Source organism: Diaphorina citri, unplaced genomic scaffold (genome assembly GCF_000475195.1).
Source record: "Diaphorina citri unplaced genomic scaffold, Diaci psyllid genome assembly version 1.1 scaffold311, whole genome shotgun sequence".
NCBI lineage: Eukaryota > Metazoa > Arthropoda > Insecta > Hemiptera > Psyllidae > Diaphorina > Diaphorina citri.
Genome location: NW_007377746.1, coordinates 71811 through 85319, shown reverse-complemented (window position 1 = coordinate 85319; position 13509 = coordinate 71811). Strand labels below are relative to the sequence as shown.

General features: G+C 40.4%; 2 protein-coding genes and 2 long non-coding RNA genes across 6 annotated transcripts; 2 read left to right on the top strand and 2 right to left on the bottom strand.

Moving 5' to 3' along the window:
• Positions 1-1478: 1478 nt before the first annotated feature.
• Positions 1479-4230, top strand: LOC103507398 (coiled-coil domain-containing protein 124). Of its 3 annotated transcripts, none has more exons than XM_017443316.2 (5): positions 1479-1611; positions 1836-2001; positions 2862-2999; positions 3275-3423; positions 3729-4230. In XM_017443316.2, the coding sequence occupies exons 2-5, from the start codon at positions 1843-1845 to the stop codon at positions 3913-3915; spliced, it is 633 nt and encodes a 210-aa protein (XP_017298805.1). In that variant the 5' UTR covers positions 1479-1611; positions 1836-1842; the 3' UTR covers positions 3916-4230. The 3 variants fall into 3 exon arrangements, with proteins under 3 accessions (XP_017298805.1, XP_008470088.1, XP_008470087.1); XM_008471866.3 differs by lacking the exon at positions 1836-2001 and adding an exon at positions 2363-2528 and having other exon boundaries at positions 1506-1611; XM_008471865.3 differs by lacking the exon at positions 1479-1611 and having other exon boundaries at positions 1718-2001.
• Positions 4231-4673: 443 nt separating this feature from the next.
• LOC113466675 lies at positions 4674-6512 on the top strand. The gene is made up of 4 exons (XM_026822271.1): positions 4674-4691; positions 5252-5502; positions 5819-5938; positions 6244-6512. Exons 1-4 carry the CDS (start codon positions 4674-4676, stop codon positions 6428-6430), a joined length of 576 nt encoding a protein of 191 aa, XP_026678072.1. The 3' UTR covers positions 6431-6512.
• A 1017-nt stretch (positions 6513-7529) lies between these two features.
• On the bottom strand, positions 7530-11286 carry LOC113466680. Its single transcript, XR_003391006.1, has 2 exons — positions 9238-11286; positions 7530-8798 (listed from the first exon to the last, which is right to left on the bottom strand). It is a non-coding gene; the product is annotated as an uncharacterized LOC113466680 (long non-coding RNA).
• Positions 11287-11420: 134 nt separating this feature from the next.
• Positions 11421-13499, bottom strand: LOC113466682. Its single transcript, XR_003391008.1, has 2 exons — positions 12341-13499; positions 11421-11965 (listed from the first exon to the last, which is right to left on the bottom strand). It is a non-coding gene; the product is annotated as an uncharacterized LOC113466682 (long non-coding RNA).
• Between the last annotated feature and the right edge of the window lie 10 nt (positions 13500-13509).

Below are 13509 nucleotides of genomic sequence, written 5' to 3'. Positions count from 1 at the left end.
TACTAGTAATTCTTTCATTACATAATTTGCATATGCAATCATTGTAATCTATATGATAGGCTGTTCTTTGACAAATCCTATGGTGAAAGCCATGGGCTGTGTATCTTGTAATGTAATGGCGATTGATTTGACCATAGTTTTTCCAGTTGTTGGAGTTGAAAGCAGGACCTTCTGTGTAGTTTTTGACGACAAACTCCATATTCTTTTCTTCTGTTTGTATTTTGTATTTTTTAATTTCAGAGGTAATCATGGTTGTTCCATATTTTTCAATTATTTCATTTCCAAATCTTTCTACCTGGTGCCATGTGGAGTACCAGGGTATTTGAGACATTTTTGTGTAAGCCCATTGCTCTTTTGTATAGTTTGGCTTTAATTTTATCTAATATTATTAGGTGATTTGCGGTTAAATCTTGAGCAATGGTATTAAAGCTGTATGTGACTATGGGCCATATTTTGATCCGAAATATTTTGTTAATTGTATCTATACTTAAATGTTGCATATTTTTAATTGTGCCCATTGCATGGCTGGCCTTGATACTCTTTTTGATTATATGTTTACTAATACTGAGAGAAGGTTGAATTGTTACTCCCAAATACTCATATTCATTAACGAATTCCATGGGACAGTTGTTGAAGAACAGCTTATCAGAGAATTTCAGTTTTCCTCCATTTCTACATTTTAATATCTTGCTCTTGCTCTCTATCACAAAGTGTTGCCAAGTGTATAGAGAACCTCTCAGAATTTATTCTATATGAGAGCATATTTTTTTGATTTTTTTAGAGGGGTCCTCCTTCTTTCTCTCTTCAGTTCACACCCCTTCAAGTACCTAGGTATAATTTTAAGTGATTTCAAGATTAGCTTTCTATTGTGAGTAAAAAAGAAAAGACGTACCTATCTGCCTACCTAGGTACCTTCCTCTCCCGAGTTGGCTATTTAAGGCTATCAGGCAGTCAAAACGTAAAATTATTTATAATGGTTAGGTACGTAGGCATCATCGATAGTAGAGTACCTACGTAAAAAAAGAACTGTTCAAAAGAAAGAAGAAGAAAAGCAGTTTCTATCGAACCGCAATCTTTTTTTTACGAAAGAAAAAAAAATCCCACAAATCAAAAATCCCGTTTAGGGAGGGAAATTTTAATCTGGAACACGCCTTCCTAGCGCGGGATAAATCCCTCAAAGGTAAAGTTCAACGACCTCGAGGATCACAATCATGCGAGCATGCAGGGGCGTCATGCTGTCTGTAGTATTTTTGACCTTGGGATTTATCTCTCTCGCACACTATCGTTATCTCCCTTCTGACCAAAAAAATGCCCGCTTTGGCGGGAAATCGTAAATGTAAACGCGACTTTTTTTCATACCATGCCTAGTGCACAGATATCGAGTTATATCTGTGGCTGTGCGCAAAAAAATTGTTTACAAAAAATCTCGTTGAACTCTAGAACGTCGGGATCATTTGGAATTTGGAATATGGAATTTTGGAAGTTTTTGCCAAATGACTCAAATGAGAGTTGATTTTTCTGGCATCTGGCATATTCTCCTATTCTCCAAATTTTCATGAATTTATAAAGTTTGAACAAGTTAAAATTAGTTGAATAGCAGGTATAATAAACATTGAACATGCACAGATATCGAGTTATATCTGTGGCTGTGCGCAAAAAAATTGTTTACAAAAAATCTCGTTGAACTCTAGAACGTCGGGATCATTTAGAAGTTTTTGTCAAATCAGTCAAATGAGAGTTGATTTTTTTCTGGCATATTCTCCTATTCTCCAAATTTTCATGAATTTATAAAGTTTGAACAAGTTAAAATTAGTTGAATAGCAGGTATAATAAACATTGAACATGCCCAAAAAGTTCGTCGGTGAGAATTCAAAAGCTGTTGCAGCCAAAGCAAGGAAGAATGCGGCTAAGGAAGAAGAGGTGGCTAGGAAAAAGAAACAGGAGGAAGATGAGTACTGGAGAGATGATGATAAGAATATTCTTAAGAAACAACAGAAGAAGGTAAGAGAATAATAATTATTTTTATTAGCTGTTCTTCAGTACCTATAATGTTTTCCCTCATTGACAAGCAGCCCACATCCACAGAGGAGGTTAGGAAATGGTAGGTACAAAAGAAAGAAACTGAACTAAAGTTTTTCCAAACAAGTTGAGGGTAAATAATATTGCCTATTTACAACGGGCTTCAATAATAATATAGAACAGGCTCAGTCTAATACAGTTGTATCATTGGGCTCTCTATTGGCCAGACAATTTAAAGCAGTAGGCCTCCAGTTTAACATGCCTGTTTTAGAACATTTTCGGTTCCATATGATTGCTAAACGGTAACCCAGAGTTGTTTGATTTTCATTTGCAGGATGAAAACATTGAACATGCCCAAAAAGTTCGTCGGTGAGAATTCAAAAGCTGTTGCAGCCAAAGCAAGGAAGAATGCGGCTAAGGAAGAAGAGGCGGCTAGGAAAAAGAAACAAGAGGAAGATGAGTACTGGAAAGATGATGATAAGAACATTCTCAAGAAACAACAGAAGAAGGTAAGAGAATAATTAGCTGTTCTTTAGTATAGTGTTTTCCCTCATGCACAAGCCCACATCCACAGAGGGAGGTTAGGAAATGTACAAAAGAAAGAAACTGAACTAAAGTTTTTCCAAACAAGTTGAGGGTAAATTTAATAGTATTACCTATTTACAATGGGCTTCAATAATAATATAGAACAGGCTCAGTCTAATACAGTTGTATCATTGGGCTCTCTATTGGCCAGACAATTTAAAGCAGTGGGCCTCTAGTTTAACATGCCTGTTTTAGAACATTTTGGTTCCATATGATTGCTAAATGCTAACCCAGAGTTGTTTGATTTTCGTTTGCAGGATGAACGGGAAAAGAAGAGACTAGAACAGCTGGAACGGAAAAAAGAAGCAGATGCATTGTTGGAAAAAGAACTGAATAGTATTAAAGTCAACACAGCCACCAAACCTCCACCCAAAATAACTAGAGCTAGCATACAGGTAAGGTGTTGGTTTACCAAGTCAAATTCTTACCAACAGCTCTACATTTTCATGTCTGACTACTCTTTTTTGACCTCTGAAAATGCTTGGAAACCAAACCCAGTTTTTTTTATATATTATTATTATTTTATCATGCTCAGAGGTTAACAAGCCCTTTGACATGGATAGAGGAAAACAGTGTACCTACCAAGTATTAAGGAAAACATTGACTGCCCCAAAAGATGGTTTTAGAATAAACTATCTTTCTAAAGCTATTGTTCTTTTCTTTATTTCAGACTGGATTACAAAAGAAGAAAGAGTTAGAAGAAAAAGCTACAAGTGAACCATTGACACACATAGAAACACCATTGATTGAAAATGTGAACAGGCTGGAAGTAGAAGGAGATGAGGCCAGGACTGTTGAAGAAGCTATCAAAGTTTTAAGGTAACAAAAAGACTATTGGTCCAATAAACCATAGAACTCACTCTGAAGAAAAAGCCTTCTATTGACCCCTTATTGAACTAATTTGGATCAAAGTCTTCTTTACAATTTCATCAAAAATAGGCTAACACTTTGGGAGTTTTGGTGAAACAATTTTGATAAGAAAGGCCTCTTTGGAGCCCCCAAAGGTTGCTTTGGACTCAAAACCCTATGAGTAGGTACTTTTTTTATGTCGAATGTTATGAAATTGGTAAGGTAAGCAAACCTTTCAACATTTATAATCAATTGTTTTTTCTTTCTTATTTCAGTGTATCAGGCAGAGAGCCTGTAGACATGCATCCAGAGAAACGAATGAAAGCTGCCTGGACTGCATTTGAAGCAGAAAATCTACAAAGACTGAAAATAGAAAATCCCACACTCAGGCTATCACAGGTTAAACAACTGCTCAGAAAAGAATGGATGAAGTCACCAAGCAATCCAAGCAACCAAATTTAAGTATGGATTTTGGTAACTAACTAAAGAAAGGTACAAACTTTGTTACAAAGTCAAACAAACAATGCTTAATTTAGCATGGTACGGACATAGTTATTGTGTAATTAAAAGTCTAGCTGGGGGACCGAGATGTGACGTGAGAAGCCTTAGAGGTCGTCGGGGGTGCCGGGCCGACTATTATTGTGGTCGTGTTTGTGGATTAACCCACCAACGCCGGAATTATTTTTTCTCTCCGATTTTTCTAATTTTAATATATGTTGGCCTTGGGAGTGTTCTAACTTCAAATTCGTTGAAATTCTTTAGATCGGATAAGCAGAGCCTGAGATATGCCCTGATGCAGTACGGCATCGCTAGGCACCACCGAGGTAGGTAGCGCCTTGACCACTACACCACCGAGGTAGGTAGCGCCTTGACCACTACACCACCGAGGTAGGTAGCGCCTTGACCACTACACCACCGAGGTAGGTATTCCATACCTCGGCTGGGATTGAACCCACGCCCTCCTGTTTACCAGGCGAGCGCCTTGACCACTACACCACCGAGGTAGGTATTCCATACCTCGGCTGGGATTGAACCCACGCCCTCCTGTTTACCAGGCGAGCGCCTTGACCACTACACCACCGATAAGGGTTCATTTAATACAAAAAGAAACAAGATACAATTTTTGTTTGTTTTTTTAAGGTGAAATATAAAATTTGTTTATATTTCTGGTTAGTTCCTTGACAATATGCATTTACAAATTATAATTATGTAATTGTAATATGCCTCCACTGCAATTGGTCATTAGCTATTGAATGTGGATGGGCGCAAAACAAGCAATACACAGCCCAACTTTGCATTTGCAGCACATTGCACGAGTATGAGAATTGCATCCATTTTTGGCGCATCGCAAGCGACTACCACCTGGTGTTGGAATCACCAAATGATCTGTATGGTCAAATCTAATTGTGTCAGATGGCTTGTTGATTTTTATCTCTTCTTTCTAGTCTCACTTCAAATGGACGGCCACATTGTTCATGGTGCTTTCTTTCTTGTCAATTGTCATCTCTTCTTTCTAGTCTTTCCAATGTTTATTTCGGCCTTCTTGGGATGAACCTGGGGTTGGTGAGACGTCGAATGACGTAGATGTCTGCTCTAGGATTGAGAGCGGCGTGAGACTACGGTCTCGCTAATCTCTCTCGAGAACTTGAGGTTGGCCAAACGGACGAATAGGGCCGCAGGCGACTTCTTAAAATCGCGTAAACTGCGAAATGGGAGACGAAGTATTGTGGAGCCCAAGTGGTACATGGGCCCCCAGGTCTAGGGGCGATGAGCCTAATAATCGTGGTCCGGGTACGAGGAGCAGAGTGGGCAGGCTCATGCAGCAGGGGGTTGTGACATTCAATTCCTAAGAAGCAGCAGTAAAGATGCGGATTGGGTTTGGGAAAAATGCGGCACGGAGCTAGACAATGATGCCGCTCGCAACGCTCTGAGGAACAGGCTTGGTTTAGTTCCTGGGTTGGCCATTTCTTCACAGGAGGATGTGGGAAGGTGGGGATCTCCTCGGCAGCCGGGGGCCCTTGTCCGCGAGAGATTGAGTTTCTCGGCTAGGTGAGAGGTTGGACGAGGAGATGCCATGGGATGAGTTACCGAGAGCGTTTCGAGGTAAAGTTAGCAGGTGGAGCCGGAGGTACCGCAGGTAGTTCGGAAAATAGAACCGTAGGTCGGGGGGCTCCTAGCTTCAAAGTCGCTTCTGAGGGAATGAGAAGAAAGAGAAGGGGTTAATGATGATTTTTAGGTAATTTGCTAATTTTAAATAAAAACACTCAACAAACTGCAAAAGGTACTCTGATGACTAAATTGTGACTACTACTTTATCTACTACAGACCACTACAGACTTTATCTATCTAAGTTCTTGTGTTTCAGACTTGATTTCTTTTTCTGCATGAATAGACTCAATGTGACACCATTGATTGAAAATGTGAACAGGCTGGAAGTAGAAGGAGATGAGGCCAGGACTGTTGAAGAAGCTATCAAAGTTTTAAGGTAACGAAAAGACTATTGGTCCAATAAACTGTAGAACTCTCTCAGAAGAAAAAGCCTTCTATTGACCCCTTATTGACCTAATTTGGATCAAAGTCTTCTTTACAATTTCATCAAAAATAGGCTAACACTTTGGGAGTTTTGGTGAAACAATTTTGATAAGAAAGGCCTCTTTGGAGCCCCCAAAGGTTGCTTTGGACTCAAAACCCTATGAGTAGGTACTTTTTTTATGTCGAATGTTATGAAATTGGTAAGGTAAGCAAACCTTTCAACATTTATAATCAATTGTTTTTTCTTTCTTATTTCAGTGTATCAGGCAGAGAGCCTGTAGACATGCATCCAGAGAAACGAATGAAAGCTGCCTGGACTGCATTTGAAGCAGAAAATCTACAAAGACTGAAAATAGAAAATCCCACACTCAGGCTATCACAGGTTAAACAACTGCTCAGAAAAGAATGGATGAAGTCACCAAGCAATCCAAGCAACCAAATTTAAGTATGGATTTTGGTAACTAACTAAAGAAAGGTACAAACTTTCTTACAAAGTCAAACAAACAATGCTTAATTTAGCATGGTACGGACTACGGACATAGTTATTGTGTAATTAAAAGTCTAGCTGGGGGACCGAGACGTGACGTGAGAAGCCTTGGAGGTCGTCGGGGGTGCCGGGCCGACTATTATTGTGGTCCTGTTTGTGGATTAACCCACCAACGCCGGAATTATTTTTTCTCTCCGATTTTTCTAATTTTCATATATGTTGGCCTTGGGAGTGTTCTAACTTCAAATTCGTTGAAATTTTTTAGATCGGATAAGCAGAGCCTGAGATATGCCCTGATGCCATACGGCATCGCTAGGAACTCTAGAGAGGGGGTGGTAATTAGTTTGTTGATATGTAAATAATAAAGGCAAGGAGGAGGGTGGAGGGATGGGGGGGGTTGATGTGTGAATCTGGGACGACGTTCTATAGGATAATCCTCTCCTCTCGGATATCTCTTGACTTTGTTAAGTCCAAGCACACTTCACACGACTTGAACTGAAGTGTGTGATGATACTTTGATTATTGGGGATTAAAGCGAAGTTTAGACCAAATCCTGAGCTATCACTTTCCCACCACTTAGCATCTCTGAGGGAGCGAATATTTTCCCATCACTAGATAACAAGATACATTTTTTTTTTTTTTTTTTAAGGTGAAATATAAAATTTGTTTATATTTCTGGTTAGTTCCTTGACAATATGCATTTAAGTACAAATTATAATTATGTAATTGTAATATGCCTCCACTGCAATTGGTCATTAGCTATTGAAAGTGGAAGGGCGCAAAACAAGCAATACACAGCCCAACTTTGCATTTGCAGCACATTGCACGAGTTTGAGAATTGCATCCATGTTTGGCGCATCGCAAGCGACTACCGCCTGGTGTTGAAATCACCAAATGATCTGTATGGTCAAATCTAATTGTGTCAGATACTCTACTATCAGATGCCATAATATGGCATCGCACGGCGTTGATGGGTTAAAGATAATATATTATTAGTCCAGCCGTTTTCCTTCAAGGTTATTGTTCATGGTGCTTTCTTGTTAATTTTTATCTCTTCTTTTTAGTCTCACTTCAACTGGATGGCCACATTGTTCATGGTGCTTTCTTTCTTGTCATCTCTTCTTTCTAGTCTTTCCAATGTTTATTTCGGCCTTCTTCGGATGAACCTGGGGTTGGTGAGACGTCGAATGACGCAGATGTCTGCTCTAGGATTGAGAGCGGCGTGAGACTACGGCCTCGCTAATCTCTCCCGAGAACTTGAGGTTGGCCAAACGGACGAATAGGGCCGCAGGCGACTTTTTATAATCGCGTAAACTGCGAAATGGGAGACGAGGTATTGTGGAGCCCAAGTGGTACATGGGCCCTTAGGTCTAGGGGCGATGAGCCTAATGATCGTGGTCCGGGTACGAGGAGCAGGGTGGGCAGGCTCATGCAGCGGGGGGTTGTGACATTCAATTCCTAAGAAGTAGCAGTAAAGATGCGGATTGGGTTTGGGAGAAATGCGGCACGGAGCTAGACAATGATGCCGCTCGTAACGCTCTGAGCATCAGGCTTGGTCTAGTTCCTGGGCCGGCCATTTCTTCACAGGAGGATGTGGGAAGGTGGGGATCTCCTCGGCAGCCGGGGGCCCTTGTCCGCGAGAGATTGAGATTCTCGGCTAGGTGAGAGGTCGGACGAGGAGATGCCATGGGATGAGTTACCGAGAGCGTTTCGAGGTAGGGTTAGCAGGTGGAGCCGGAGGTACCGCAGGTAGTTCGGAAATTGAAACCGTAGGTCGGGGGGCTCCTAGCTTCAAAGTCGCTTCTCAGGGAATGAGAAGAATGAGAAGGGTGGTGGAATGAAGGCTGGTCATTTAAGTTGAAAGTCGTCCCTTTACGCTTTGACGCTGCCCGAGAATTCTGGCTGGTCTAACCTGTTTATACCTGATCTATTTTGATCAAATACGGGCCTTTCCATTTAAGCAAAAGACCTCATCGATCGCATTCTCGACCATTTCATCATTTGACCAGGCAGCTTTGGATACCTTGAGACAGTGGTGAACTGCTTTTTTCCGATCATTTGTTGTTACTTGCTCAATGGCTTCATGTGTTAACCTTTCGAGGTTCGCAAAGGTAAAGTGGGTATTATTCCTTGCCATATACCCTTTTACGTTTGCCCAAATGAGCTCAATAGGGTTTTCAACTTACAGTGGTAAAGTAGAAGCCTAACTATTTTATGGCCGTACTTTTGGGTCAACTCGTCAACGATGTATCCAGGGGATGGTAGCTTTTTTCCCCTTAACTAGCTCCTTCATAAGAGCTCACTTTCCCCTAAGTCCTTCGTACACCTGGATATCGTTTGATCGATTTCTTCTTCCTTGAATTGGGAATTCGAGAATTTTTTGATCAAATACGGGCCTTTCCATTTAAGCAAAAGACCTCATCGATCGCATTCTCGACCATTTCATCATTTGACCAGGCAGCTTTGGGTACCTTGAGACAATGGTGAACTGCTTTTTTCCAATCATTGTTTGTTACTTGCTCAACGGCTTCATGAGTTAACCTTTCCAGGTCCGCAAAGGTAAAGTGGGTATTATTCCTTGCCATATACCCTTTTACGTTTGCCCAAATGAGCTCAATAGGGTTTTCAACTTACAGTGGTAAAGTGGAAGCCTAACTATTTTATGGCCGTACTTTTGGGTCAACTCGTCAACAATGTATCCAGGGGATGGTAGCTTTTTTCCCCTTAACTATAAGAGCTCACTTTCCCCTAAGTCCTTCGTACACCTGGATATCGTTTGATCGTAACCAATTTAAAATTTCTTCTTCCTTGAATTGGGAATTCGACTGAGCACCTTTGAATGGTCTGGCGCGTTATCCATCACGATAACTGAAGGAGCAGTAAGGCCTGGGAGGAGATTCTCTGTCATCTACTCCATAAAACGACCAGCGCTCATTTCTTTGTGCTAATCGCCACTTTTCTCGGGATGGAACACTTTTTGGCCCCGCAAATAAATCCATGTGAGTTTCCAGCTTGTGTTATTATTAGCCGGCCACGCTTTCCTAGTAGTTTTGGCATTCATGCTAGAGTCTCATTATTGTTGTTGTATATTAGCTGCACAAACAGCCATACTTAGTTCGTTTCCTTTTTCCATTGTATGGTTCACATTGACCCAGGTTTCGTCAATCCATACAACATCGTCAAAGAAATCTCTTGTAAAATTGTCCTGAGATGATGTCCTTAAAAAGACGATGTCACCCCTTTTCATGAAAAATTTTCTTCCATCATGCTTCTTGGACTTGAATCCTATGTTTTTCAGTAAAACTGAAAACACCAAGGCACATTCGTAAGCCCGAAGGGCATTTTTTTGAACTTGTATGTCCTTGAGTCTTGCTTAGTGAACGCAGTGTATGGTTGGCTGGATGTTTTAATTTCTCTCTTGTAGTATTCTTTTTCTTTCTTGATATCCAAAGTCTTGAAGATCGATGATCCTTGAACTTTGTCTCTATATCAGGGTGTGAATATTGGTCTTGAGACATGGCTCGTCGATGGTGATCTCGATGAGACGTTTGAAATCAATACAGAACCGCGGATCTTTTCCGGATTTTGGCGGGTATTCTATAACGACAAACGGTGAGTTAGTTAGTGGGAGAAGTGCTTCTCTCAATCACATCGAATGATTCTAGCTCGCGTACAATCGTTTTGATGATTTGACGATTTTGGAGCGAGTATTAATAATGATATTGTTTAAAAGGCCCAAGTTCAGTTCATTGTACTGTATGAACAATAAGTCCCGTATGGTCCAAGGTGCGGTCGGTAAATACCGATTTATGTTAGAAAGAAAATATTTATAAGTTCAAGTTTGAACAATCCCGGAAGGTATTTGGTCGTCCGCGTCAGGAAGGCTCTTGCCAGTTCATGATGTTTCTCGTGGACGGTACCATCGTACTCCAACGCCTGGTGTAGTCAATTATAGCTTGTTCTTAGTTGAGAAAGGGTTGGTCCAGGATAGCCTCGTGATTGAGTTCTGTGTGTAGAGAAGAAGTCGATACGTATGGTGGCGTATCTCTATTTCCAGGGTAATTTTCCCGCTGATAGCGAGTTAGCCTTTGTTGTCTGCCAGTACTGCCTGGAAATTCACAGATTCTACTGCGGAAGTGCCGACCAGTTGATTTAGCTTGGGTGGTTCTGGTAATGGGGAACACCAGTGATTGATTTCCAACATAATGCTCCCATTAAAATCAACAGGTAGGTCAACACACGTTACAACCTTTTGGCACTTCTTGGCACCAATTCTTTAGTTATTTTGTTCATATTTATATCCTGGTCTCCTGGTATAGGTATAAATCATAAACAATTCCATTCTTATCTGCCAAAATGAAATCTTTTAGTCCTACAGGGTTGGGATTCCCTCTAACAAATTGTTTCATTTTACATTTTCCTGAAAATGGGATCATTTGTTCATCAATACACAGTTCTGCAGGCCTTAATGGACGCAGAGCACCTTTTCTAAAAGCTTCGATAATTGGTCTCACCTTCCAGGCCACATCATGGGCTTTTTTTTCTTCTTCAACTTGAGAATCTTCTACAACCTTAAGGTACCGTCGAATAATCATATACCTATTTCTTGACATCGACTTGTGAATAAGAGACATTTTATATTTCTTTTGCCAGTACATTCGTACAGTTGGGAGTACAGTTGGGAGTGGTAAACAGTGATCTTCGCTAAGTAGAGTTTGCTGCTACTTACCCCGTATTTAGTTCTTGTTACATTCTCCAAGAATTTCATTTCTTCTCCTCCTTGCTTAATGATGTCCTCTACGTCTGGGTATCTTCCTTGATGTTAGAAAGAAAATATTTATAAGTTCAAGTTTGAACAATCCCGGAAGGTATTTGGTCGTCCGCGTCAGGAAGGCTCTTGCCAGTTCACGATGTTTCTCGTGGACGGTACCATCGTACTCCAACGCCTGGTGTAGTCAATTATAGCTTGTTCTTAGTTGAGAAAGGGTTGGTCCAGGATAGCCTCGTGATTGAGTTCTGTGTGTAGAGAAGAAGTCGATACGTATGGTGGCGTATCTCTATTTCCAGGGTAATTTTCCCGCTGATAGCGAGTTAGCCTTTGTTGTCTGCCAGTACTGCCTGGAAATTCACAGATTCTACTGCGGAAGTGCCGACCAGTTGATTTAGCTTGGGTGGTTCTGGTAATGGGGAACACCAGTGATTGATTTCCAACATAATGCTCCCATTAAAATCAACAGGTAGGTCAACACACGTTACAACCTTTTGGCACTTCTTGGCACCAATTCTTTAGTTATTTTGTTCATATTTATATCCTGGTCTCCTGGTATAGGTATAAATCATAAACAATTCCATTCTTATCTGCCAAAATGAAATCTTTTAGTCCTACAGGGTTGGGATTCCCTCTAACAAATTGTTTCATTTTACATTTTCCTGAAAATGGGATCATTTGTTCATCAATACACAGTTCTGCAGGCCTTAATGGACGCAGAGCACCTTTTCTAAAAGCTTCGATAATTGGTCTCACCTTCCAGGCCACATCATGGGCTTTTTTTTTCTTCTTCAACTTGAGAATCTTCTACAACCTTAAGGTACCATCGAATAATCATATACCAATTTCTTGACATCGACTTGTGAATAAGAGACATTTTGTATTTCTTTTGCCAGTACATTCGTACAGTTGGGAGTGGTAAACATGCCATTACCATATTGAAACCAATAAATTTCTCCATTTCTCTTGTAGGTAGTCACATTAATACTAGCACCTTTCCTATCTTAGCTAAGTAGAGTTTGCTGCTACTTACCCCGTATTTAGTTCTTGTTACATTCTCCAAGAATTCCATTTCTTCTCCTCCTTGCTTAATGATGAACCTTTTCTAAAAGCTTCGATAATTGGTCTCACCTTCCAGGCCACATCATGGGCTTTTTTTTTCTTCTTCAACTTGAGAATCTTCTACAACCTTAAGGTACCATCGAATAATCATATACCAATTTCTTGACATCGACTTGTGAATAAGAGACATTTTGTATTTCTTTTGCCAGTACATTCGTACAGTTGGGAGTGGTAAACATGCCATTACCATATTGAAACCAATAAATTTCTCCATTTCTCTTGTAGGTAGTCACATTAATACTAGCACCTTTCCTATCTTAGCTAAGTAGAGTTTGCTGCTACTTACCCCGTATTTAGTTCTTGTTACATTCTCCAAGAATTCCATTTCTTCTCCTCCTTGCTTAATGATGACCTCTACGTCTGGGTATCTTCCTTGGATGATTCCCACCAGTGGAGATGACTCGTCTCCTTCACCGATGAACACCACCATCTTCCCTTGCATGCTCTCTACCACCCTTTTGTTGATAGTAACCTCCTGGTAGAACTCGTCCTTCCATTCCTCCAAACAAAGCGGTACTGCTTTTTCAATGATTTCATCTACATCAAGAATTGATCCTAATTTGTCCAGGTCTTCTTTACTTAAAGTTACTGATATCTATATGTAAATATCTGATGGGGTTTACGTAGCTCCTCTTCTCCCTTCGAGTGACGCTTGGACTATTCTTTCGTGTTCTCCTTTCTTTGACATGGAATTGCCGATAAAGTCTTGAATCAGTATCCAATTGTCTTTGTTTTCCAACATGATCTTGATCATATTCGACTTGGAGATTGTTTGACCAAGTTTCAGATTCAATTCATTCCTTTCTATACCCCATCTGACACACTCAAAGAGTGTGTTCAGGGCTCCTTATTATAGGATACAGAAGGTAAAAAAAAAGAAGAAAAAAAACATGGCTACATGGCTTGAAACAGTTCAAACAGTAAAAATAATTACACTTTAAAGGGATGAAACTTACATGATGAATATTTGACTTTAACAACTGGGTGTTGCACCCAATCTTTTGCTGGCACTGATTGGCTTTGAACAGCTTTGTTAAATTTAAACTGAGAAGTGAAGTTTGGCCAGAAGGCTTTCTTTTTATCTTGTGATAGCCAACTGTTTGGTATAATCTGATGGCCATCTCTGAACTGAACAATGTGCCACATC

Bases quoted from the DNA above. Each gene is read 5' to 3' on its own strand.
- LOC103507398 (XM_017443316.2), top strand. From the start codon at position 1,843: ATGCCCAAAAAGTTCGTCGGTGAGAATTCAAAAGCTGTTGCAGCCAAA. The intron at 2,002-2,861 runs GTAAGAGAATAA...TTTCGTTTGCAG, and splicing joins TTAAGAAACAACAGAAGAAG to GATGAACGGGAAAAGAAGAG. The intron at 3,424-3,728 runs GTAACAAAAAGA...TTCTTATTTCAG, and splicing joins GAAGCTATCAAAGTTTTAAG to TGTATCAGGCAGAGAGCCTG.
- LOC113466675 (XM_026822271.1), top strand. The intron at 5,503-5,818 runs GTGAGAGGTTGG...CTTGTGTTTCAG, and splicing joins AGATTGAGTTTCTCGGCTAG to ACTTGATTTCTTTTTCTGCA. The intron at 5,939-6,243 runs GTAACGAAAAGA...TTCTTATTTCAG, and splicing joins GAAGCTATCAAAGTTTTAAG to TGTATCAGGCAGAGAGCCTG.